Source organism: Mustela nigripes, chromosome 11 (assembly GCF_022355385.1).
Source record: "Mustela nigripes isolate SB6536 chromosome 11, MUSNIG.SB6536, whole genome shotgun sequence".
NCBI classification, from domain to species: Eukaryota; Metazoa; Chordata; class Mammalia; order Carnivora; family Mustelidae; genus Mustela; species Mustela nigripes.
Window position 1 is genome coordinate 35,127,954 of NC_081567.1, and position 26,208 is coordinate 35,154,161.

The 26,208-nt window shown below is 43.0% G+C and overlaps 1 protein-coding gene across 1 annotated transcript; it reads left to right on the top strand.

Moving 5' to 3' along the window:
• On the top strand, positions 1-26,208 carry LOC132027111 (ectonucleotide pyrophosphatase/phosphodiesterase family member 7-like). The gene is made up of 5 exons (XM_059415887.1): positions 1-250; positions 15,189-15,334; positions 22,897-23,523; positions 25,608-25,845; positions 26,159-26,208. The coding sequence occupies exons 1-5, from the start codon at positions 1-3 to the stop codon at positions 26,206-26,208; spliced, it is 1,311 nt and encodes a 436-aa protein (XP_059271870.1).

Below are 26,208 nucleotides of genomic sequence, written 5' to 3' on the forward strand. Positions count from 1 at the left end.
ATGACAGGGCTTGGGGTCCTCACACTGCTGCTGTCTGTCCTGCTGGTCTGGGCCAGCTGCCACCCTGTCCCCGGGAGGAAGAACTTCAACAAGCTGCTGCTGATCTCCTTCGATGGCTTCCGCTGGAACTATGACCAGGATGTGGACACCCCCAATATGGACCGTCTGGCCCGGGAGGGCGTGAAGGCCAAGTACCTCACGCCACCCTTTGTGACCATGACCTCCCCATCCCATTTCACCACCATCTCTGGTAAGTTTCAATCTGTAGCCAGTCCACCAATGCTGGTGGAAGCCCCCGTATCTGTCATTCCCTGAAACAGAGCCCAATTTCAGTCAGCCCTTGGGAGAGTGAGGCAATTCATGCAACTGGAAGAAGCACTAGCTTAGAATATTATGGTTTCTAAAACCCTGCTGGCTACAGGGCACCAGCCTGCAGAGAGAATCAAGACCATAGCTGCAGCCTCTCCAGCCCCCATTCCCTGCTCCCCAGGCCCACCCACCCTCCATCCACGTTGACTAATGTTCTTTCCCAAAACTAAATCATTAAAAGAACTTTATAAAAATAATAAAAAATTAAACTTTAGAGAACTAGATGAGATTAGATGGCTCCCTGGCTTATTATTGAAGAGGTGGAGCAATACTATGGGCCTTTTCTCGGGATTTTTTTGTTTGGTTGGTTTTGGGTTGTTTTTTTTTTTTTTTAAGATTTATTTATTTATTTATTTGACAGACAGAGATCACAAGTCGGCAGAGAGGCAGGCAGAGACAGAGAGAGGGGGAAGCAGTCTCCCCGCTGAGCAGAGAGCCTGTCGTAGGGCTCCATCCCAGGACCCTGGGATCATGACCTGAGCTGAAGGCAGAGGCTTCAACCCACTGAGCCACCCAGGCATCCCTTTGTTTTTGTTTTTAAAGATTGTATTTCTTTATTTGAGAGAGAGAGGGAAAGCATGCGTCGGGTGGAGGGGCAGAGAGAAAGGGAGAAACAGACTCCCCACTCAGCAGGGAGCCTGACATGGGACTTGATCTTAGGACTCCAGGATCATGACCTGAGCTAAAGGTAGACACAGCCAACTGAGCCACCCATGTGCCCCATCAATATTATCTTTGAAGAGAATTCAAAATTATCTTCTGTGGCCCAGAAAGTCCCATGACCTGGCCCCTGACCCACTCTCCTTTGGCCGCTCTCATCTCTCTTCCCTTCACTCGGTTCTCTCCAGATCACAAAGATAATTTGCTTATGTCTCCACCCAGCCCCCAACTGCCTCAGGGCCTCTGCCCTCACCAGTCTCCACAGATCACCCGGAGCATGTAGTCCAAATGGGGGAGATAGACATTAGACAAGAAGATACACTAACAGATCTCACTGCAACTAGGAGAGGCATTGAGAAGGAAGAGGAGAGTTTCTTCAGAAGACAGCAAGGGAACCTGACTTGAAATTGGAGGTAGGAAAAGGCTGAGGAGGAACAGTTGAACTGAGAACTGAAAGAGACCTCAGGAGGGGTGCCTGGGTGGCTCAGTGGGTTAAGCCGCTGCCTTTGGCTCAGGTCATGATCCCAGTGTCCTGGGATCGAGTCCCACATCTGGCTCTCTGCTCAGCGGGGAGCCTGCTTCCTCCTCTCTCTCTGCCTGCCTCTCCGTCTACTTGTGATTTCTGTCTGTCAAATAAATAAATAAAATCTTAAAAAAAAAAAAAAAGAAAGAAAGAAAGAAAGAGACCTCAGGAGACAAAGAGAAAGGAAAAGTATTCCAGGCAGAGGGAAGGGTATGTTCAAGGTCTCTGTGAGAGGAAGGATTGTGGTCATTCCAGAATCCCAGTTGCCAAAATGCAATGGATTTCACTGAAGAATAAGAATTGTTTCTGTTCCTCCAACATGGGCCTGAAGCTGGGCATGTGCTAGGTGCTTTGGCTTCTACATCTCCAGTACAAAAGTACTGCAAAGCAAGTGTTGTCCCCATTCCACAGATGAGAAAACTAAAGCTCAGGCTGAAAAACTCATCAGTCACTTGGCCAAGAAGTGGGCAAGAGGGAAGCCAGGTCTGGAACAAGTATGTCCCTAGCCACCCAGAACTAAGTTCTGCCCAGCTATGAGCCTGGGATCCACATGGATACTACCTCTCATGAGGTAAAGAATGGTGCCTGGCAGGGTGAGCCTCATCCCTACCCAGAGAACCACTCCCTTGGGGTCCATGGCATCTCCAGGAGCCTCTGAAATGAGACAAAACTGCTGGTATGTTTTTCAGAAGAGGGTTTTATCACTTCCATCAGACTCTCACAGGGGCCCTTGAATCAGAAACTTAAAAAATAAAGCTGAACAACCACTCAGAGGGATATTTGCTGAGAGAGATTTTCCTATATGTAAACTCTTTGAGAGGCAAGTCATTTGGGAACTATTAGTGCCAGGAAACAGGAACTAAATAGCCCTTTTCTGGAGAAAGTGAGTGCTACTTCCCAGTGGCATTAACTTTATAATACTTAAAAGATCTCCCATGGGCAGATTCTGGGTCCCTGAACACTGAGAATATGATGGGCACAAAATATTATAAGGCATGCCCACCTTTTATTTATTCCCAGAAGGTTTTCAATAAGACGATATAAACAGTAGGAGCAAATTTTAAAAATTATAAAATCACTCTAACTCCTCTCCTACACTCATTGCCAGTGGGGAATAGAAATGGGTACAGTTGCAATGCAGCGTAATTTGGCAACAACCAATACAATCAGGAACATACAAATTTTCTTATTTGGCAATTTCACTTGTAGGACTTTATCCTACAGATATATATATCTGCTGGGTAGAAAACGATGTACAGTGTACATACGAAGTTATTCATTGCATTGGCATTCGTAACCACAGCAAAAATAGAAAACAAGCTAACTAGCCACCCATAAGCGAATGGCTAAATAAAATACCAGACATCCATGGAATGGCAAAATCTGTTACCTTTAAAAGGGAAAATGAGGTAGTTCTTTATGCTCTGATAGGAAGCTATCTCCAAAATGGATTAAGTGACAAAAGCAGGAGGCAAAGAATGTGTGTGTTTATATGTGTTCATATAATATAAATGTATACATATGTGCATACAATTACTTATAGATGTATAGGACCTCTGGATAAATAAACAAGAAACTGGATATACTGGTTCCTCCAGGAAGGGCAGGGGGTGGGAGACTTTGAACTGTAACCCCTGTGTACTTTTTAGATCTTGGACCATGTGAAATGTATTACCTATAAATAACAAAATGCTATACACCAAACCACCTTTTTAATTTGCCCACTGTGGAAAGAACATGCTCTTTTGAACCCTCTATTTATAAGCAGACTTGCCATTTATTGAGCAGGTGAACATTCACTATGCTTCAACTTTAGAAAAGGTTTTCCAACCGCAGCACTATTGACATTTGGAACCAGATTTTTCTCTTGTGGGGTAGGGGGAGTATCATGTGCACTGTGGAATAGCAAGCTCATCCCTGGCCTGTAAACCCACTAGATAGATGCCAGGAGCACCCCCTCTTCCCAATGTGACAACCAAAAATGTCTCCAGACATCGCCCAATGTCTGCTCAGGGAGCAAACTGGCCTCCAGCTGGAAACCCCTGCCTTGAATGGTAGAACCTAATACCTGGCTTATGAAAATGCTAAGCAGGTACCATCATCATCAAATCCTTCAATTCCTATAATTGTGATTTGAAGTCAGGACAGTTACACTCTTTACAGGTGAGATATCTGGATTCAAAGACATACAAATCTTTTCTGGGACAGAGGTAAGATTCTTACCAACCTCTGGATGGTTACAGACACTGATTTCTCAATCCCTGCCCTCCAGCATGACTATGACCCACCAGTGTCTTTGATTCTAATTATGTAATCATTCCAAACCCCTCTGAATATTGCCCATCCTCATAGCTTCCAGGAAAACAAGTATATATCTTGAGTATGTTGTTAATGAAACAAGAGGCCACCCCGGGCAAAGTAAAATTCTCAGCATTTGTCTTCATAAGCTGGGCTCAAGCAGACCTTTGTATGACTCCAGTATGGGAAAGAATCATCCATAATAGAAAAAATAATGGATAAAATTCATGCTTGCAGCACCCAAAGACCTCATCAGATTCCGTGGTATAGGCCTGACACAAAATACGATAAAGGGGACTCTCTTAGCTCAACAACTAATTAATTGGTATTCTTTCGAACACCTCCAGGCAGTTTAACAGGAAAGAGAGGTGATGAGGAGGAACCTGTCACACTGCTTCACTTCTCAGCTTCAATATTACACACAGCTCCAACACAGACTCAGGTCCGAGAAGCCATGTGGCCACTCCTCTAAGCTTCCTAGACAGAGATCAAGGGGCAAGGGCCAGGTGGTCTCAGGCAAGGATCAAGGCCAGGAAAAGCCACGTCCCAGGCACAAGGACCCATGAGCAAGCCTCCCTAAGACAACTGACTTAGCTGCCCAGCATCAGAACTCTGGGCCTCCTACAGCGTCTGCTGCCTTCATCTGGCAGCCGGACCTCCTCATGGCTGGGTGCTGTCAGGTATATGGATATCTCAGCCCCCACCCCACAGCCAAGGTCACATGGCCCTCATCAGTTTTCCCTGATACTGGTAAAGAAAGTCTTCCTGGAGAGTTTTTTTTAAAAGGGTTTCCAACATATTCATTCCTTCATTCAACAATTATTGTTTGAGCATCCCCTTTAAGACTGTAAGCTGGTACAGTGGCCAACTACACTTAAGTGTTTCCAAGGTCTTGCCACTTAACAGGGCTTGGCCCACGACACAGGCTCATGTCCCCTATGTTCCCAGATCCAACAGATCCCACGGATCTTTTGCGGGGGGCAGGGGTGGTGTTTCCTTTTCTCTGTGGCTCTGCCAGGGAGAAAGATGAAGAGCCATTTCTTGTGGATCCTTCTGCCTTTTTGTTTCCTTTCTCTGACAGTTCAGGGAATCTGACAGGCAAATGTGTTCTCACTCAGCTGTGTCCCCCCAAAAACTTTTTCTGCACCCCAGCTCCTCTATGGGACAGAGCTTAGGAGAAATACCCACCGTCCATGCTTCTTCCATGGCATCCTCTCCTTTAAGCAGAGAGGACAAAGTCCTCAGCAAAAAACTGAGGGAGGGAGGATTTCTGAAATGTCCTACCTTATCAGCTCTCCATGTGGGACAATCTACATCCTTACAAAGAATGTGCATTTTTCCTCCAACTATCAGCCCTTGCAGCACCACCTGCAAGAGGTGGAAGTGGGGCACCTATCTAGAATCAAAGCTCCCAAGAGCAAAGCAAGCCCTGGCTCTGGGGGAAACATTTTCCCTCCGGTTCCCCAACACTGGGCACTGGGCAGACCTGCATGTTAATCAACTTCGCTCCCTCCCCCACGAAATGAGTCATTATAAGATAAGATAAGATGTTTTCTTCTTCCCACCTTTCCCACCTGGCTTCATCACCCCCACCCCCAACACACACACACACACACACACACACACAGGCTTGGCCACAGCTCCTGGAAGTTTCTTGAAATAGAATGACGTATTAGTTTTCTATGGTTGCAGAACCAGTTACCACAAACGTAACGGCTTAGAACAACACCCATGTATTATCCCTCAGTTTCCTCAGCCTGATGGGGCTTTTGATGAGGGTGTGCAGTCCAGCAGTCCAGTACTCAGTCCCAACAAATCACACCTTCACCTGTGGGGTGGCTCATAGGGCATGGGCTCCCTGTGGATTCAGTAACCACACGTGCAACAGCCACCTCCCAGCACGTCCCCCCCTACTCTCTCCGAACTGTCCCAATTCCCTTCAGATCTCACCAAAATGAAAAGCCATTCTCTGAGGGTTAGCGGCTCATTCTGCTAGTTTAAATCACCAGATTCCTTCTCCCTCTCCAGAAGCCTGTACTTACTGCTCCATCACTGGTAATGACAGTGAACATTTCTGCAATCTCAGTTTTTATTGCAAAGTGATTGAGGACCAGGGAGAATAACTTATGCTGCTGAAACTAAGGAAATCCCGCCAAGCAAGTGGTGGGTGGATAGGAAGTCTTATGGCAGCAGCATATATTTTTCTCCCCCAAGGAACCTACTGACAGTAAGAAGCTATCACCACCATGATTCAGACAAAGGCTATGGAAAATGTAAGCTGTGATATTATAATTTGACAATCTTAAATCTAGTCAAATAGATATAGATCAGAGGTGAAAAGGGGACTCTGGTAATTGGAGGGTGGTTGAGAATAATAAAAGTGAGGTCTTCTCTGCTCAACATTTTCTCCTTCCTTGAAAGGGTACTCGTTGATAGGATCATTTTCCCTACCAGGCAGAAATTAAGTCTCTCCTAATTCCAGAACCCCACCAGGGCAACCCCAAAACTAGAGCCATCATTTTGTAACTCTATAGACTGTGTACAGCACCATTCTAGGGAAGTTATTTTCATGAATGCTATGTGGGTAGTATCCCCTGGAGGTGCACAAGGCACAATTTACACAAATGATAAGTTGCTTACATTCTATCCCAAAACCAATTTGTAAGAGGTAAAAATTCCTCACAGATGTTAAAACCCATCATGAATCCATGACTCTCCTTCCACCTGAAACAGGAGCAAAGGAAGCACAGCCAAATGTACTTAGATGATCTTTAAGACTAGGGTCAGGTTCTCAATGTCTCACCACTGACATTTTGGGCCAAATCATTCTTTGTCTTATGGGGGCTGTCCTATGCTTTATAGCGTGTTTAGCAGCATTCTTGGCCTCTGTTCACTAGATGCCAGCAGCATCCCTTCCGTGGTTGTGACAACCAAGTGTCTCCAGACATAGCCACATGTTCCTTGGGGGGCAAAATCACCCCCTAGTTGAGAAACCTTGGACTAGATGTATAATATACAAATCACATAATCAGAGAGCCAAAGGTCACCCATGTGACTCTAACCAGTAAAAAACACAGAGTTTGAAAGAGGTAAAAGAGATAGGTAAAGGAAATTAAATTTCTGCCGCTGGTAACAATACAAGCCCAGTAGATGTTGTTGGAAACCTAGTTAGAAGGTGCTATAGACCTTCATCAGCTCCCATCCTGCTTCCCCAGAAATAACTCTCCATTGAAAAATTCCTCTAAGTCCCAAAACAGTTCCCCCCAAAACACAGATGAACAAAGCAAAGAAACTCACAGATGGAGACAGAAAAGATGTGCTTCCAACATCAGTCATTTCCACAAGAAGGGAAAAATGGAAGTCATGAAAATAATTGAAAAAAAAGGAAGGCTGGAAAACTAGGATTATTTCCTAACTTGTCATGATGCTAATTTCCAACATGTAGAATGTAGATGTAGATGTCTCAGGACTATGGATTACAAAGGAGAAAGTGTCAGCCCAAACACCACAGCAACTGAGACAAAAATCGTGACTGCTCCAAATCCCAAGGCCTTGAGTAAGAGAAGTTGGAAACACTTGAAACTCACGGCATGGATGTATTAGTTTCCTGTTGCTGCTGTAACAAAGTACAATAATCTGGGTGGCTTAAAACAACAGAAAGTCTAGAGGCTAGAAGGCCAAAATCAAGGTATCAGTGGGCCATGCTTCCTCCACAAGTTCTAGGGGAGAATCTTTCCTTGCCTCTCCGGGCTCTGGTAGCTGCCAGCATTCCCTGATTTGTGGCTGCACCGTTCCAGTATCTGCCTCCATGGTCACACTGCTTCCTCCTTTTCTCTCTGTGTCCTCTCCTCTTCTGCGTCTTATAAAGGGTTTTAGAGCCAACATGGATAATCTCTTCATGTTATGATTTTCAGGATGATCTCTTCATGTCAAGATCCTTAACTACATCCATAAAGACCTAGTTTCCAAATAAAGCAACATTCTGGGAATAAGAATATGGACCTATAATTTGGGGGGGTATCAATTCAACTCACTATAGTGGTCAGAGGAGAAAATGAAGTGAGGAAAAAAAATGCAGAGGACAGATTCCATTTCCATGACAGTGGTTAGTAAGGCAGGACAAGGTTAGAACTATGTGTTAAAAGAGTTCCCAGGTGGAATTTAAGCACTGCCCACTGATTCCAGCTACTCAAAGAGATAAAATTTCTGTTTTTGACAGCAGATTAAAGGAAGAGGTGGAGAGTATGAAAGCCCACTCTCTGTTGGCCTAGTTCCTACAGAATCATGCCTCTGCCTTAGGGCCATTCTCAAGCCTTATTCAAGGATAAAATGATTTATGGATAGCCATAATTAAAAAGCAATGTCAAAAAGAAGCAACAACAGCATTTTTTATTTGCACTTACACATGAGCAAGAGCCTTTTCGTAAAATGGCATGCTAGGGTTTAATATTTTCTGTCCAAAAAAGGGCTGCCATCATAAGTGCTAGTGTTGGAGACAAGCCAATTCTATAGCAGGAATTGAAAAGGTTTTAAATTTTGATTGGCTTACCTGTCCTCATTTCAAGTACTTTTTTTATGGGTCCAGTGGATTATCAATGGGTGGCACTCTGGGTGTGTAAAATTGAGTAAGTGTGGTTTTGAGCATCAGTGGGGGCTGTTTCCCATTCATGTCTTGGCTGTGGTTCTCAATGGGCTTGTCAGCTCAAGAATGAAACATTGGGTTGATTTAAGGTGGTTGGTTGACTTGATTTGGTAACTGTTCTTCCTCACTGATTTCATACTAGCTGGTTAACAAGCTGTTTTCTTCTTTGGTTTTGGGAATGTGAAATTAATGAATCACAAATCAGAAGGAAAATGAAGATATGCTTATAGTTTATACAGTAGATTAATTTAAAGGAATTAGAGAATAACACATAGCAATTCCTCAAATTATTGTTAAATAAATAGATGCATTAAAGTATATCTACACCCAAGTGGACAACCTATAAATATACACTGTTACATCTGAAAATTAGGAACAGAGCAAATGTTTGGAAGAGAGGGGGAGGAACGCCCTTATTAAGTTATTAAGTTATGGCATGGTTTCTTTTAATCCCACTAAAATATCTTTTTTCCCAAAAATGACTTCAGACTAAATCAGGTTCTATCTCCTACTTGCTCAGATCATACCTGAACTGGGGCAGAGGTAAGAGGAAGTTTGATCAGTTAAATTCAACAAATATTTGTTGAATGTCTAATAAGGGTAAATCCCTATGCTTTGTGCCACGGAGACTCCAGAATAAATGAGCCATAACCTTACTCTTAGGAAGCTTGTAAACTAATAGAAAAAACATATTTGTAGGCAATCATCTGAAATTCAAGAGGAAATGAGATGGATGCTAAATGGAAAGTATAAGCAGGATGGAATGGCATGAGTGCCATGTGTGCCCAATTCCAATGACACTCCATGACAGCCCACATCAGTTGCACAGGCACCCATTTCTCATATGATCTGAATGACCATGAAGGTTTGCATCTAGACAGGTCTAATCTAGGTCTACAGTCTAAGTCAGGTCAGTCTGACCTTAGGATAAGGGAATAAAAGGAGTGGTTTTCATCTATCACAATCCAAGGAATAGCCCAGAACAGTGGCAAAAACCAAAAACTTTGCAAGTTCTAGAGCAGGGCTTCTGGGCCAAGAATCCAGGACTGAGATGATAAGAAAAAGCAAGTCATGCACCATCTCAGCCATTTTTTTTCATCATCATAATCAAAAAAGGAAAGAACTTCAGCAGTCTTACTGGGTAGATGCCAAACCCTATTTTTAGTTCAAACTTTGGAACTCTCTCTCAAGCCATCTAACAATGGCCAAACTGGTCATTTGTCCACAACAACATAACTGGACAATATTGTTCACTTATTTCCAAGTGCTTATCACGAGAGAAGTTTAGGTCATTAACAAAAAAGCACTAAGCAATCTCAGGCTACATAATCCTTTCAGCGGCATAACTGACAATGGATACAACTGGGGCAGGTAATTATAAAACAACCTCTATCTACTTCTACCCAAGCAGGGAACTGCTTAGTTTTTTGTTTTTTGTTTGTTTGTTTGTTTGTTTGTTTGTTTGTTTTTGCTTAGTTTTAATAGTTAAAAATCATGGCAGATACAAGTGACATTTGAACAATATGAGGGTTAGTGGTGGTAACATAGTCGAATCCATGTATAACTTTTGACTCCCCAAAATTTAACTACTGATAGCCTACCATTGACCAGAAGCCTTACCGATAACATGGACAATTAATACATATTTTATATATTATATTCTATATTCTTACAATAAAGTAAGCTAGATGAAAGAAAATGTTATTAAGAAAATCATAAGTTGGGGCGCCTGGGTGGCTCAGTGGTTAAGCCGCTGCCTTCAGCTCAGGTCATGATCTCAGGGTCCTGGGATCGAGTCCCGCATCGGGCTCTCTGCTCGGCAGGGAGCCTGCTTCCCTCTCTCTCTCTCTCTGCCTGCCTCTCCGTCTACTTGTGATTTCTCTCTGTCAAATAAATAAATAAAATCTTTAAAAAAAAAAAAAAAGAAAATCATAAGTAAGAGAAAATACACTAACAGTACTGTAGTGTATTTATCAAAAACAATCTGTTGTATAAGTGCACCCACACAATTCAAGCCCATGTTGTTCAAGGTTGGACTACATTTGCACTTGCCTTCTATGAGGCTCCAATGTCACCTCCTCTGTGAAGCCTTCCCTGATCCCCTCTTTTCTGTGTTCTCACCGCACTTTATTCAGCATTGGAGCACTCCTCACCAGCTATGTCAGGGAATAACAGCCATAAAACATAGAAATCCTTTCACATTAGCTCAAGGGAAAGGACTGCCCTGTAAGGCTCTACCAGACAAAGTCAAGCAAGGGAACCAAACGAGAGACGATGGCAAATGGAGTTAGAGTTATGGAGTTAGAGAAACCAGACCTTATGTTTCTGGCTCTCATTAGTCCAGTGTCCTTCCAGTCAGCCCCAGGAACTCTCCTTTCTCTGTTTCACTTGCTCACCACCAGCTTTCTCTTTCTGCTCATGGCCCATCATGGTAGGCTTCTCAGAGCCCACCACCAGATGACTAGTCATTTCATCTCTTGGTTTAAGTCTTGAGAGAGAGAACTGGGTTTCTTACCAACCAACTGAATGTGGGGAGGAGATGCCACATGGTACAAATACGGTGCCTAGACCTGCCTCTCAGCAAGGCCTACAAGAAGGGGAATCCTACAAGAAGGTGCCTGCTAGCATTGCAGGTACTCCAGAACATGCTCTCTCTTTTTTTAACTCTCTCTCCCCTCTCCCCTAGGCTGTAAATGCCCTGGGACATCAAGGATAATACCTGGCTCAAACGTTTGAGAAAGAGGATTTGGATCCAACACTAGACTTGATGGTTTCCTAAATTCACCCTGCAAGTATTTGGGAAATAAATAAATGTCAGTCTCTGAGAATCAAGAAAAGGGAGTCAAATCTAGCTGGGTTGGTTCCCACACCTGAGAGGCTCAGTTGGGTGAATTTACCCACACTTCGCCATAAATGGCATGGTGTGGGAGTAGGTATTGTACCCTGATTAAAGCATAATTAGCAAGCAGCAGGAATCACGTTCTCTAGGAGAGCTTATCCTACTTCCTTTTTAACTTCCACATCACAGACATTGAAATGACATGGATGACAGACTCTCAGAATGGATAAAGCTGGAAAGGACCTTGGAAATCATTAACTCTCTCATTTTACAGGGAGAAAACTAGGTCCCAGGGAGAAAGCAAGTGCTTACAAGAGCCAAAACCAAACCCGGATGTCCCGTCTCTGAGAGCAGTGCCCCTTCTGTAGCACTGTACTGTAGTAAGGGCTATGTCATCTGACCCAAGTGAAACCAGTTCCTTTGCAGCTACTGGAACCCCAGGCATGGTCAACAGTGTTGCCTTCACACAGCTTTCCAGCCTGGTAACTGATTGTCTTCAGAGTTGAAAATGCAGTTATAGTAAAACTGATTGCCACTCCCTGCAGCTGTTCATTTCTTAGCTTTTCCCCTCTTCTGTCTTATTCTACCCACATTCTAGAAGTGGTCCTTAACCAGGATAAACAGTCTAGAGCAACAGGAAGATGGAACCAAAGGGGCAGTGGAAATTTCTGCTGGGTCACTAGTGGTCCCAGCTGCTGGCTGGATGTAGAACATGCCTTTAAGTGTCAGGGTGAAAATAAACCAAACACTATGGAGACAGTTTCCTTTGTGCAATTACTGGGACTAACCATGCCACAGAATAGAAGAGTCATGCTCCCTGAACTCATTTTAGGTTAGGTATTTGAAACCTGGGTAACATCTCTTTGAGTGGAAAATGGTTCTGTGATTGGTTCCCAAGCTAGTCTACTTGACTGATATTATAACTGACATCTGGATCCCAGAACCTGGAAGCCAGAATCATTAAGGTCCAGGAGGGGGGAGTTTCTGTGTCCATGGCATCCTCTGCTTCCTCCAATCCTTCCTCCAAATCCTCCCAGTGGCTTTGCTTCCCCAAGATACTGGAGTACTCCAGGCTTTGACAGCTGCCTCTCCCCACTTTGGTCCCTCAGGTGAACTACTGTCAACCCAAATTTTGGAGTAATGGGCAGTCTGCTAGAACTAACCCACATGTATGTGTGAATGACTAACAGTTCCTAAAACAATGGTTCTGACATGTCAGTGGGGTATGTCAGGGGGCACTAGAACCACCTGGAGAGCTTATGAAATGTAGGCTCCCAGACCTCAGTCAAGAAGTGTGAATTCAGCAAGGGCTAGAGTGGAGACCAGGGAATTTGTGAGGGTTTGTTTGGTTGCTTTTTGTTTTGTTTTGTTTTTGAGAGAGAGAGGGAGAGGGAGAGGGAGAGCGAGCGCAGGCATGAACAGAGGGGAAGGGCAGAGGGAGAAGCAGACTCCCTGCTGAGCAAGGAGTCCCACTCGACTTAGGGCTCAATCTTAGGACTCTGAGATCATGACCTGAGCCGAAGGCAGATACCTAACCAACTGAGCCACTCGGGCTCCCCAGGAATTTGTGTTTTTTAACAAGCAGTTCAGTTGATTCTAATGTTGGTGATATAAAATACCATGGATAAATACTAGAATAGGTGAAGTGCCAGATGTTTGTAAATTCCAGTGATTTGTTCTTTACTAGCCAGGAAGAGTCACAAAGAACAGAATCCAGGATTTGCAGGCAAAAAAAAAAAAAAAAAAAAAACCAAGGCAAAAGCAAGCTACCCCTGGGTGAACTGTCTCTGCGCTTCCATTTCACCTACTATGATATGGCATGGATCAGCCATGAGAAAGCTCCCACACTATAACAAGGAAATATGCTACAACATGGATGAACCTGGAAAACATAAAGCTAAGTAAAAGAAACCAGACACAAAAGGTCACATATTGTGAGATCTCATTTCTATGAGATGTCCAGAACAGGTAAAACTATAGAGACAGAAAGAAGATTAGAGGCTAGTAGGAGATGGGGGAGTGACTGCTTGAGTACAGTCTCCTTTTGGGGTGATAAACATGCCCTGGAACTAGAAAGAGGTGATTATTGCACAACATTGTGACTATACTAAATGCTACTGAATTGTATACTTTAAAATGTTAATGGAGAGGTGTCTGGGTGGCTCAGTGGGTTAAAGCCTCTGCCTTCGGCTCAGGTCATGATCCCTGGGACTTGGGATCGAGCCCTGCATCAGGCTCTCTGCTCTGCAGGGAGCCTTCTTCCTCCTCTCTCTCTCTGCCTACTTATGATCTCTGTCTGTCAAATAAATAAATCAAATCTTTAAATAAATAAATAAATAAAATGTTAATGGAGAATTTTATGCTATATGAATTTCACCTATTTAAAAAAAAAAAAGCATGGGCTATAACCAAGCCTCCTGGGTTCAAAGGCCAGTTCTGCTACATGATCTTGAGCAAACTCTGTGCCTATTTCCTTAAAGGAGGAAATCTCTAAAAGAGGGGCTATAATAGTAGCCACCTCACAGAGTTGTTGGGAGCATGAGATGAGTTAATCCCCCTATAAATTTAGGAAATGTGTTGGTTTTTATGACATGACAGTAAATATGTACCATACTTTCATCACACAAACACTACCTGCTATTTTTCAGGCAACCAAGGCCAGGCAGGTTAGGGGCTTATTTAAGTTCACACTTATGTTCAAAAGCCAAGCTGCGGTTGGCACCCAGCTCTCTTGGGCTCTAAGTCCATGGTCTTCCCCTGCTGACCATCCAGTTTGATCCCTGACCAGGAATCTTGACCCCAAAGCCCTAATCCCTGACAGCAGCACAACTTCTTTTCAGTGCCCCTAGGCATGATCTACCTATAAGACAGAAACACTAAAGCAACAACTGTTTTTGCTTCTTCCCACCTGAAAGCCTTGGCCATCCTAGGGGGATTTTACCCACCATCAGCCTGGCAATGAGTCTGAGCTAGTGGAGAGCTTTCCCTTCTTGGTTCCCGTGACCATCAAGTTCTGGTCACAGTATGTCCTGCATTGATTTAACTTGGAAATAGGAGAAATCGTCACTATCTTATTATAATCAGCAGGGTCACCCAGAGGATTCTGTCCCAGCAGGTAAGGAAGTGTACTCAGCTGTCCCCTTGGATCTTTTGGTTCACTCTTTAGAGTGTCCCCCAACACACACTCCTCTTTTCCCTGGTACAATTTAAGACCACAGGTTTTTTCCTATATTGGTTCAATTCTTATGCTTTCAAGAATATGCTAGCTTAATCACATTCTCCAGCATCTGCTTTCCCTAAGTAGAGAGAAGTAAGTCTATAGCCATTTATGTCTAGAAATCCTTCCTGATTCCGTTGTTTTCCTCAAACAGTATGGGAGTCCTAGGGTAAACCCTGGGATGTTTGCCAAGAATTAGGTCCACTGGATATTCAATATTGAATCAGATCATCACAAGCAGAAGATAAGGAAAATCATCCCACAGGAAATATCCAAATTCTAGGCTCTTACCTTCTAGACACAGAACAACCCAAGTAATCTGGCCTCCCCTTGCCCTGCCTTCCCTCCCATATCAGGTTCCACAGCCAATCCCAGCTTCCTCCAGGACTCTGAGGTCTGTTCCAGGAACAAATCCAGTCTGGCAGTTGTGAGATACAATTAGCCCTTCCTTTATGCCTACCAACATTTGCACCTCCAGAAAACCAAGTCAGAAGCCCCAGGGTAGCCACCCCGAGCAAAAATCCCCCAGAAGAAGTAGGCCGACCAGAAGGGTATTGAGAGAGGTCTTAAGATCACTTTGATAGCCCTAGCAGCATCCATTCACAGAACTTATCAGTACCTTCCCTCTTTCATTCCCAAGGTCGCTGGATTGAAGATCACGGAGTCATTCACAACATGATGTTTAATACAGAGACACAATGGAAGTACTCCTTCAAAACTACACAGAACAAGACTGAGTGGTGGGACAATGGGGTTCTCCCCCTCTGGATCACAGCCCAGAGACAGGTACTATCAGAAACCCTAGGTTGGTTTCCAGGGATATTGCCTCTCATTCCTAAGCATGTGGGATGAGGGTTGGAAGCTGTGACCTTGAGAAAGTGACTTAACTTCTCTAAACATGTTTCCCTAAATGCGTAATGGGAATAATGATGATGTGCTTATTTAATAGATTTTATGTAAGCATTAAATGAAATATGCATTTAACCATTATCAATTGATGAGTCTCTATGAGGGCAGAGTCTGGCTGAATCATGATTGTACCTCCAAGGCTCACCATAGGATCTGAACTCAGCAGCCTTTTCATAAATATCTGTTTATACTCTTGCCTCAGACTTAAGCATAAAAGCCCTTAAGAATGAAGCTGACCATTTAATGAATCTTTAGACCATGAAAAGCTCTGAGAACATTCACTTGAAAAAATTCCAGTGGCCATTTACTATTGCTTCAAAAAGGCAGAAATCAGAGCTACATGTTTATAAAAGTCCCCGCCCCAAAACTGCTGTCAGCTTTGTATTTTCTTTTTTTTTTAAATATTTTATTTGTTTGATAGTGAGAAAGAGAGAGAGAGAGCACACACACAAGTAGGGGGAGCAGCAGGCAGAAGGAGAAGCAGGCCTTCTGCCGAGCAGGGAGCCTGATGCGGGGCTCCATCCCAGGATCCTGGAATCATGACCTGAGCCGAAGGCAGACACTTAATGACTGAGCCACCCAGGCGTCCCCAGCTTTGTATTTTCTTAAACAGCTTCCACAGTCATCGCTTCAGAGTAGAATCTCTCTCCCCAAGACACCACTTTGCTCCAAAGATCCCCTTGCACTGGAGCTCCATCTCTGTGCTCCAGCATACAGAGTGTGTCCTGCTGCAAGGTGGTACTGTTGCCTCTCAGAAGGCAGGCTGTGGACTTGGACTCCTGGAGAAGGATCTGGCCAGCTCCACCTTTCTCCAGCTGCCTGTCCTTGGGCAAAACCCTCCTCCCTGTGCTTGATTTGCCCCACCCATAAAATGAAGATTGTCAGAGTCCCTGCTTCTTAAGCCCATTACGAAGGTTAACTGAGATAATGCATGTAACATGCTGAAAACTAAATGTTCAAAAACTATTAGTCATTAAAGGAGGCTGAATCATTTTAGCACTTCAGCTGGTCACTACAGCTTTAAGCCAGAACTATCCAATGGAACTTTCTTTGATGATAGACATGTTCAACTGTGCATGGTCGAACATGGAAGCCACTAGCCACACGTGGTTATTGAGCTCTTGAAATGTGACTAGTCAGACTGAGGAACCAAATTTTTAATTGCATTTAAATTTTATTAATTTCAATTTAAATCTAAATACCACATGTGGTTAAGGACTACCGTACTGGACAGCATAGCTCTAAATGAATCAGAGGAGGTTGTCAGTGACTCTATCTCAGCTTTATTTTCCCCTTAACTGTTATGCTCTAGATTCCTTCCTCTTCTGTCACATTTTTTCACTTTAAGGCAGAAACCATGCAAATAAATTCTGCCCCCTCAAGAAAATAACACTAATAACACCTTCTATGTGCCTAGTACTGATTTAAGTGCTTTACATTTATTAATTTATAACAGTTTTTTTTAAGACTTTATTTATTTATTTGACAGAGAGAGAACACAAGTAGGCAGAGAGGCAGGCAGAGAGAGAGAGAGGAGGAAGCAGGCCCCCTGCTGAGCAGAGAGCCCAATGCGGGACTTGATCCCAGGACCCTGAGATCATGACCTGAGCCTAAGGCAGCGGCTTAACCCACTGAGCCACCCAGGCACCCAATTTATAACAGTTCTTAAGTAGGTATTAGGATTATGCCCACTTAACAGGTGAGCAAACTTTTTTGTAACTTCTAAAGTTACAAAGCTAGCAAGAGGCAAATCTAAGATTTTAACTCACTCAGAGTTCAGCAACTCTTAACTCTTAACTATAACATAGTATTACTTCCTTGGCTGAAACATTCAGCCATGGGTTTTATAGTGAATCACCTATTTGTCTTGCTCCTAGGGAGGTCTGGGCGGTCTTCATTAATTTAGTGTTCAAAACCCAGGGTCTTTCTAGTCTCTTGCTACACTATTTGTTCATTGGCACAAGGTTTCTGGTAGCATTCTTTCCTGTAGTTTTTCTTATTCATGGTTCTTGTCTCATTGCCATTTATTTTCAGGACGTGTTTCCTTCTGCTCAATTCATAATCAGAGTGTTCTTCCTCTTTGCTGAATGCATAAGTGGTTGTGCAAAAACAGGATCTGGTGCAGGGCCAGACGATTGACAACACGCCATGGGTTTGGCAAGTGAAAATCAAGCTGGTATATCTCATTCTACCACTGCAATGGGACAGGGCCACTGGCCAGCTCCCCGAGGAGTTGGCAGGAAAGCTGCTGCAATCAGAGCAAACCTGTGGCCCTAGGTCAGCCCCATAGTAACAGCATACCAAATGGCCCTAAATGTCATTCAGGGGTCCATCTATATTACCAGGCAGAACTATAATGGAGTGGCCTAACCTCTAACCATTACTGGGAAAATCCATCCTTCTCCAGGTGGGCTTTGTGGAGATTGATGCATCCACCTTTAATAGGACTAAAATGTTTTCCTTCCATGACATTAATGCTGCCAGAGTCTAACAAGATACATAAGAACTGACATGCGTTGTGGATGATGCCTAAAAGATGGGATTCCTGGCCACCTTTGAGTCCATTATTCACATCCAAGAACATATCCACACTCCAGCAGGACTTCAGTAATGGTCAGGGGATAAACAGAGAGGGTCCATTCAAAGCAAGCTCAGATTTTAAATGAGTATGCCTGATAACAGAATATAATTAATGGCTGAAGTGGTTCACCAAGTTAAGAAGTCCTAATCCTCAGAGAAGGGCAGGCAGCCATAACTTTAAGACCCAGGAAAACTATAAAAACCTAGGAGCATGTATTACCTTTCTGTGGAGGAGCTATAGAGCATATTAAGGAGTGAAATGGTGGGGGATAATCTGAGTGAGAACCCCATGGCTTCCAAAAGTCTGTATCAGGACCATGGTAGGCTACAACCAGGAGGGGATTTGGAGAGAAGGTGGGGAGGGCAGCTATGATTTTCATTGTAAACCAAGTCTCATAGACAATAGCTTCCAAACTTGGAAGAGCTGTGAGCAGGATGATGCCAGCTGCTTCTGCCTAGAGCATTAATAACAAGATAATTCATTCCAATATTGGCCCAAACCATGTCTTTATTATGCATCATAAAGGTTCTAAGAATAATGATCTGACCTGTGAAAGGGTGTGGGAGGGGGAGAAAATAGAATCTGGGCCGTCTGGCTCCTTCTGTTCAGTGACTCCTCTAGAGCCCAGAAAAGCAATGAAAACAACTCAGATCAACCTTGACTTCTGAATTTCACATATATAGAGTCCATGTCTTTCTACCCAATCACTTCCTAGAAGGAGGAACTCCTTTCCCTAAACCATACATACTTTCTTTTTTTTTTTTAAGATTTTATTTATTTACTTGACAGACAGAGATCACAAGTAGGCAGAGAGGCAGAGAGAGAGGAGGAAGCAGGCTCCCTGCTGAGCAGAGAGCCCGATGTGAGGCTCCATCCCAGGACCCTGGGATCATGACCTGAGCCGAAGGCAGAGGCTTTAACCCACTGAGCCACCCAGGCGCCCCAAAACCATACATACTTTCCACCAAAGCACAACCATGATGAAATGTTCGGGGGCCTTCCTAAAACATGTGTACCTTGTGACTATCCACTCTGTCCTAAAGGAAGAGACAAGACAAAACACAAAACCAAACTGAAACTTCTGTTCTAATGATTAGTTCTGAGGAGTTTGGTGGACTCTGTACAAAACCAAAGGATATTGCCTATAGGAAGTACCAACTCTTGTTTTAAAAAAGCAACTTAAGAGTAATAGCCACATTGATGCAACACTACACTAAGGGAGAATAATGAACCTAATAAAACCAGTGATTTTCCAATTGCTATTGCTACTGGAAACACTGATTATGCTAATTAAAGGGTAGAATAGTAAATACCCACTCTTTTGCATCCAATTAAATGCTCAGATTATTTCTCAGAAGTATTTGTTGAAAATAGCACTTTTGATTATCCCGGGTCCCAAATAAATAGAGTTGTGTGTGTGTGTGTGTGTACACACTCAAACATACATTTCTTTCTGGAGCTTCTTTCATGTAACAGTTTAACTCTTAAAATCCCTAGGGGGCAAAGTGAAAAAAAAAATCACAGTTTCCTAAGACTATAGCTTGAAATATCTTTAAAGAAGGTGTGTGTTGAGGGCGCCTGGGAGGCTCAGTTGGTTAAGCGACTCCCTTTGGCTCAGGTCATGATCCTGGAGTCCCGGGATGGAGTCCCACATCGGGCTTCCTGCTCAGCAGGGAGTCTGCTTCTCCCTCTGACCCTCCCCTTTCTTATACTCTCTCTCTCTCTCTCTCTCTCTCATTCTCTCTATCTCTCAAATAAATAAATAAAAATCTTTAAAAAAATAAAAATAAAAAGAAGGTGTGTGTTGAGAACACAGCACAAGAAAACAATTTCAAGTTAGGAACTTCTGAGATTTAACATGCAAACATCAAGAAGTCAACTGGATATGCAGAGCTGCCTAAGTCCCTCAGAATGCCAATGTCATCTTATTCTAGATAATAAAATAGCCAGTCAAATTGTGTTCTACAAAATGTTGAAAGTTTTATCCTTCCAGTCAATTCCATACTTCAGAGCAAAGTCAATTTATATTAAGTTAAACAAAGTACCACCATTAAAAACTGAGAATTATAAGTAATGCCAATCAGAAATGCAATAAATAAATATTAGAGGATTTGCAAGTTAAAGCAACCATAGAAATTCTATTATCAAAAATGAAAATGTGTTGCCTGAAGAGATTACAAATAAGATGCTAGAACCCAAAAAAGAAAGAGCTTCTGTAGCTCTTTACATAAGTTAATCAGGAGTGAGAATAGGATGGGTTTTGCACCCACAAAAGGAGATGTGATTCAGCATTCATTCAAAATCCACTTAACCAACAATTACCACCTACTCTAAGCCAGGCCTGTTCTATGTCCCAGAAAAAGAGTGGTCAATAAAATCAACATGGCCCCTGATCTCATGGAACTCACACTCTAAGGAAGGGAAATAGACGGTAAACAAGAAACACATTAAGATCATTTCAGATTGGGTAAAGTACTTTAAAGAAAATAAAATTAAATCACATGATAGAAAATGAACGCTGGAGGCCAGAGGGCCCAATGTTTCACCTATAAGAGTGGATAGCAGAGCTTCTGGAGCCTTGAAAAGTATTTAGCATTAAAACTTCTATCTTGGGGCAACTAGATGGCTCAGTCATTTAACAGCTACCTTTGGCTCAGGTCATGATCCCAGGGTCCTGGGATCAACGCCCTCATCAGGCACCCTGCTCAGTGGGAACCCTTGTTATCCTTCCCCCACTTCCCCTGCTTATGTTTTCTCTCCCACCGTGTTTTTCTCTGTCAAATAAATAAATAAAATCTTTAAAAAAAAAAAAAAAAAAACTTCTATCTTGGGGTACAGCGGCTCCATTGGTTGAGTGTCTGCCTTCAGCTCCATTATGATCCCAGGGTCCTGGGATTGAGGTCCACGTCAGACTCCCTGCTCAACAGGAAGTTGGTTTACCCCTCTTCCTCTGCCCCACTGCTTCCTTGTGCTCACACTCTCTCTCTAATAAATAAATAAAAATCTTTTTAAAATTTTTCTATCCTATTTCAAGCTTCCTAAATGCAGAGCCTGAGGCAGGGATTTGGTGAATATAAGGCACTAAGGGAGAGTTTCAGGAGATGGGAGTGAGGGAAACTGACAGGATAGGATTTGAAAGAAGAGAAGGGAGCTGTGGTTGCAGTTAGAGATCAGCTTCAGCCTAATCCCACAGAGCTCTGGAGCATTAAATTACACCCCCATGCTATCCCATCCTGAGGCAAGGAAGCTGGTCTTTGGTCCTCCTATCAGTCAATCACTGGCCATAGGCACCTAGGAGTGAAGAAGCAGTATGGAACACCTTACCAAGTGAAGCAAGATTTGGCCACTTAGCTGAAGGTAATTTTCCAGAACATGGAACAGCTGAAGTGAATGTGAGTGCACTGGCCCAAAAAGGGGATCTGGGTAGAAAACCAACAGCATCCCTCACAACTTCCAAATTGCTTTCCTGCTTCTCTCTCTCAAACAGTACATTGTAAGTTTTGTCATTACTCGTGGATATAATTTTCTGCTCATTTGTCAACCAAATAGCCACAACCCAGGTGCCATTATCCCAAAAATCTTCCTGGTCATTTATGCTCCATACCAAATCAATATAGTGACATCACCCTTAGTTCTACTAAAATCAATGAACTTTTGTGTTTTTCAGAACATCCAAATATTGGGTGGTAGAGGAAGTGTCACAGTACAGCCTTCAAGCTAATAGTTTTACTGAGACAAAGGAAAGTACTTGCTCCCCAGATAAGTAGGACATTCATTCATTAAACCAAAATCCACTGAGCCCCTACTATGTGCCATGTCCTGATCAATGAGCTGCTTTACAACAACAGGACTTAGTGAGATGTGCCCATCTCATTGTTAATTCATTGGTGAGCAAACATAAAATTCTTTTTTTTCCTAACAGTTTTACCAAACTTTGTCAACAGCCACCTTTCTGCTTGGGGGATCACTTAAGAATATTTTCATTACTTTGAAATCGTGTGTGTTGTTAAAACAACCTGATTTGTGATCCAAAGCTTTCCTCTAGCCCTTATTCCTCCTCCTCAGAAGTCACAAGATCAAATCTCTTTGGCTCTGACTGGGACATGGGCCCAAGGCTGACCCAACTGCTGTGGCCAGTGGAAGTAGTGTCCTCTGATTGGCCAGGCCACAACCAAATCCCACCTCTGTAGCCTGATGTGGAAATAACACATCCCAAATCAGCCATGAAGCAAGGAGAGTCTCTAGGGGAAGTCAGGGTTCTCTGAACCATTGGAGGGGGAGTGGGTGCTGGGCTGGCAAACATATTAAGTGTTCACTACACACATCGGGGAAGGCTTTGTGGTGGTTTGCTATACCTGGAAGCAAAGAAAAGAATGCCTACCACATGCCAAAACACAACCTCTACCACTTTATCTTAAAGTTAGCTGACTTAATCCTCACAAAAATAACATCAACTTTTTGGCATTTTACATGTGGAAACACGAAATATAAGAGATTAAAGAATTCACTCACCATCACGAAAACAGAATGTACCATTTTTCCTCCATTCCAAAGAACTTCTTTTCATTTTGCCGTCTCTGAAGCTGGAGTGCATCTTACAATCAGTGGAGTATCATGGTTTCACTGGCAGCACTTTTTTTTTAGTAGCACATAAAATAATAGCATGTCTTGCAATGGTGTTATAGATTTGATGAGATCCTGGTAAAGCCAGGAATGAAGTCCAACGCCATCTGATTCCAAGGCTCCCATGTTCTCTATGTCTCTGGACTAGGGCAGGGACATCAACAAGCCAGGCTTCACTTGTTATGAAAAAGATATGAGAAACAGTCCTGATAGAATTTTCTTCTTATCCTTGCAGGGGAGGAAGACAGCATCATTCCACTATCCTGGAGGAGGTGCGAAGTACAAAGGAGAGGCTGTCCAGCGGTCCCTTGTAGAGTCTTACACTCACCCAGACAGCAATGAGACAGAGTGGAGGGAGAACATTGACATTGTCATGAACTGGTTCACTAAGGAAGATTTTGACTTTGTAACTCTGTACTATGGAGAGCCAGATAATGTGGGACACAAATTCGGGCCTGAGACAGAGAACAGAAGGGTGATTATTCAGCAAATCGACAGAACCATTGGGTACCTGGTGGAAGCCATTGAGAGGCACAGCTTGACCAAGAACCTCAATGTCATCATCACATCAGACCACGGCATGACCACAGTGAAAAAGGAGCCCAACGTCACTGAGATCCTCTTGACCAACTACATTAAGTTCAGGGACTTAGTCAAGTTTGACATTGTGGATTATGGTGGCTTTGGGATGCTCCTGCCCAAACCAGGGCAAGAGGAAGCCGTTTACCAAGCGCTGAAGAATGCACACCCTCATCTCAATGTGTACAAGAAGGAGGAATTCCCAGAACGCTTCCATTTTGCTAAACACCAGCGGGTCCTGCCAATCGTGATGTATGCTGACTCTGGTTATAACATCAATGGGGTGAGTTGATTCTAAAATGAATAAAGTCATCTTGGGTCTTGGAGACAGCCTCTAGAGAGGAACAGGTCTGAAAAAAAATGAAAATATAAGTTGTAATCCACTGTTTCCTAAGTGTTCCCCATCCCCAACCCCACATCCCACCCAACCAACCCTGTCCCATGTTACCACTATGTAATAATAATGACAACATCCCTCCCTGACCAAGGCCATGTTCAGCGCTGTACTAAAATTTTAACATGAATTATATCATTTTTGTTTTCCCAGCCCCTAAAGATATTCTTATCTCCCCCATTTTAATGAGAATAAACCAAAGCTAGAGAGAAGTGATTTGGGATTAAAAGTAGATCCACCAAAAAACCCACCTGCTGGTTCCCCTTTGCACATATCAAAACTAATAATGAAAATAATAAGCAACCATTTTCACAAAATTATACACAAATGCTCATAGCAGCATCATTCAAAATGACCAAGAAGTGAAAACAACCCAATTGCCCATCAGTTGATAAGTAGATAAATGAAATATGGTATATCCATATAATGGAATATTATGTTGCCATTAAAAGGAACAAAGTAGGGGGTGCCTGGGTGGCTCAGTGGGTTAAAGCCTCTGCCTTTGGCTCAGGTCATGATCCCAGGGTCCTGGGATCGAGCCCCACATCGGGCTCTCTGCTCTGCGGGGAGCCTGCTTCCTCCTCTCTTTCTCTGCCTGCCTCTCTGCCTACTTCTCTGCCTACTTGTGATCTCTGTCTGTCAAATAAATAAATAAAATCTTAAAAAAAAAAAGGAACAAAGTACTGATACATGTTATAACTTGAATGAATTGTGAGAATGCTATGATGACGGAAAGAAATTAGATACAAAGGACTACATACTGTATGATTCTATTTAAATGAAATGTTTAGAATAGGCAAATATATAGAGAGAGATCACAAATTTGTGGTTGTCTAGAATAGGGAGTTGATGTCAGAAGAAAATGGGGAGTGACTGCTGAAGGATACAGGGTTTCTTTTTGGGGTGATGAGTGTTCCAAAATTGATTGTGGTGACAGTTCCACACCTCTGAGAAAAATTTTAAAATCTTCAAATTGTACATATGGTATACAAATCATATCTCAACAAAGCTGTTATGAAAAATAAGCAAATCTAAAGAAGAAAATACCAAAATCAAGGCTAATTGTGAGACATAAGTGAGGTGGTCTGATGTTTGTAAACTACCAACTAATAATTCATGGCAGAACAAAGTTTAGGTGATATTTAAACATCACATGACAGAAGACCATCCCAGGGATAGCTTGGAGAGTGCTTGTCCTAGGCTACGGACAGGAGTTAAACATTATAATCATGTCTGCAATCTGTATACTCCCATATTGCTACAAATTCAGAGTATAACAGGTTTGAGAAAACTCATAAGGTTATTGTTTAATATTGGTGGAAATAGTCACAGCAAAATGCAACAATTTATTGATATTTTGCAATCTCTCACACAGCCCAGAACACTGATGATATGTGCCCAAAGCTAAGGTCTTGCCAAGAAGAGATTCTACAGTCACTGGCCTCTTTGTAAGCCTGGTTCATGGCATAACAAGCTGAGAGTGAGGTGAAGGGATTTAATGCAATAGTCACATTCCCAACAGAACCAACCAGCTTTGAGGGAATAGGGAACATTCTGAACTGGCCGTTAGGCAGAAAATTCTTGGAATCTCAGTGCCTCTCACTGAATACACTTCTCAGATCCCCATCCACCTGCCTGCTTTGGTGTGCACAGTGAAATAGGTGTTCCTCTTCTCTCTTTAGGATTGAGGAGCTTGCAAAACACATGAGGCCATCACCGGAGATACTGTGTTTGAGCTTATTATTATTATTATTGTCAGTATTATCTTCTTGCTGTGTCTAATGGCTATGCTTTCTTTATTCTCTTTCTTAAAGATCTTTCATTCCTTCCTCTTTTCTTTGGCACTGTAGAGCAGTGTGCTTCCTTGTCATTTAAATTTTCAAAGATCTCATGGATCTGACATGCATGACATAAGGATAGTTTTCTTTCAGGGGACTGGAATCTAAAATGGCTTTTTTGTTATTATTTTTCAGCGACTTATAATATATTTCAACAAGGGAGATCATGGCTTTGATAATGTCCACATGGACATGAAGACCATATTCAGAGCTTTTGGGCCAGATTTCAAGAAGAATCACGTAGCTGAGCCTTTTGACAGCATCCACATCTACCCACTCATGTGTAAGCTTCTGGGCATTACCCCTGAACCCCACAATGGCTCCCTGGCCATCACCCAGGAAATGCTTGTGGACTCATATGACCAGCAGCCAGGTGAGATACAAAAACAACCAACAGAAAATTGATAGCATGCTCTATCCTGAGAGAAGAATCAAAAGGTTGGGGGAGTGGGGGTTAGTGGCAGAATCAAGCAGAATAATCCTGTTTCCCGATAGCTTCGGTGCCCCCAGGGCAAGACAGCTGCAGCTCTAAACAGATAGAGGAGGAAGTAGGGAATCCCTCCACATGTTGGTGGCATTTCACATAGTGCCTTTGGGGCAAAAGGAAGCCTCTGTATAGAAAATGTCAAGCAATAATCCTTGTCCTCAGAAATCGCATGCAGTCTGTACTCTGACGCCCCTTCTAGATACAGAAAAGCAGCTTTCATTCAACAACTCAGTCCTTGCTGGTGCCTGA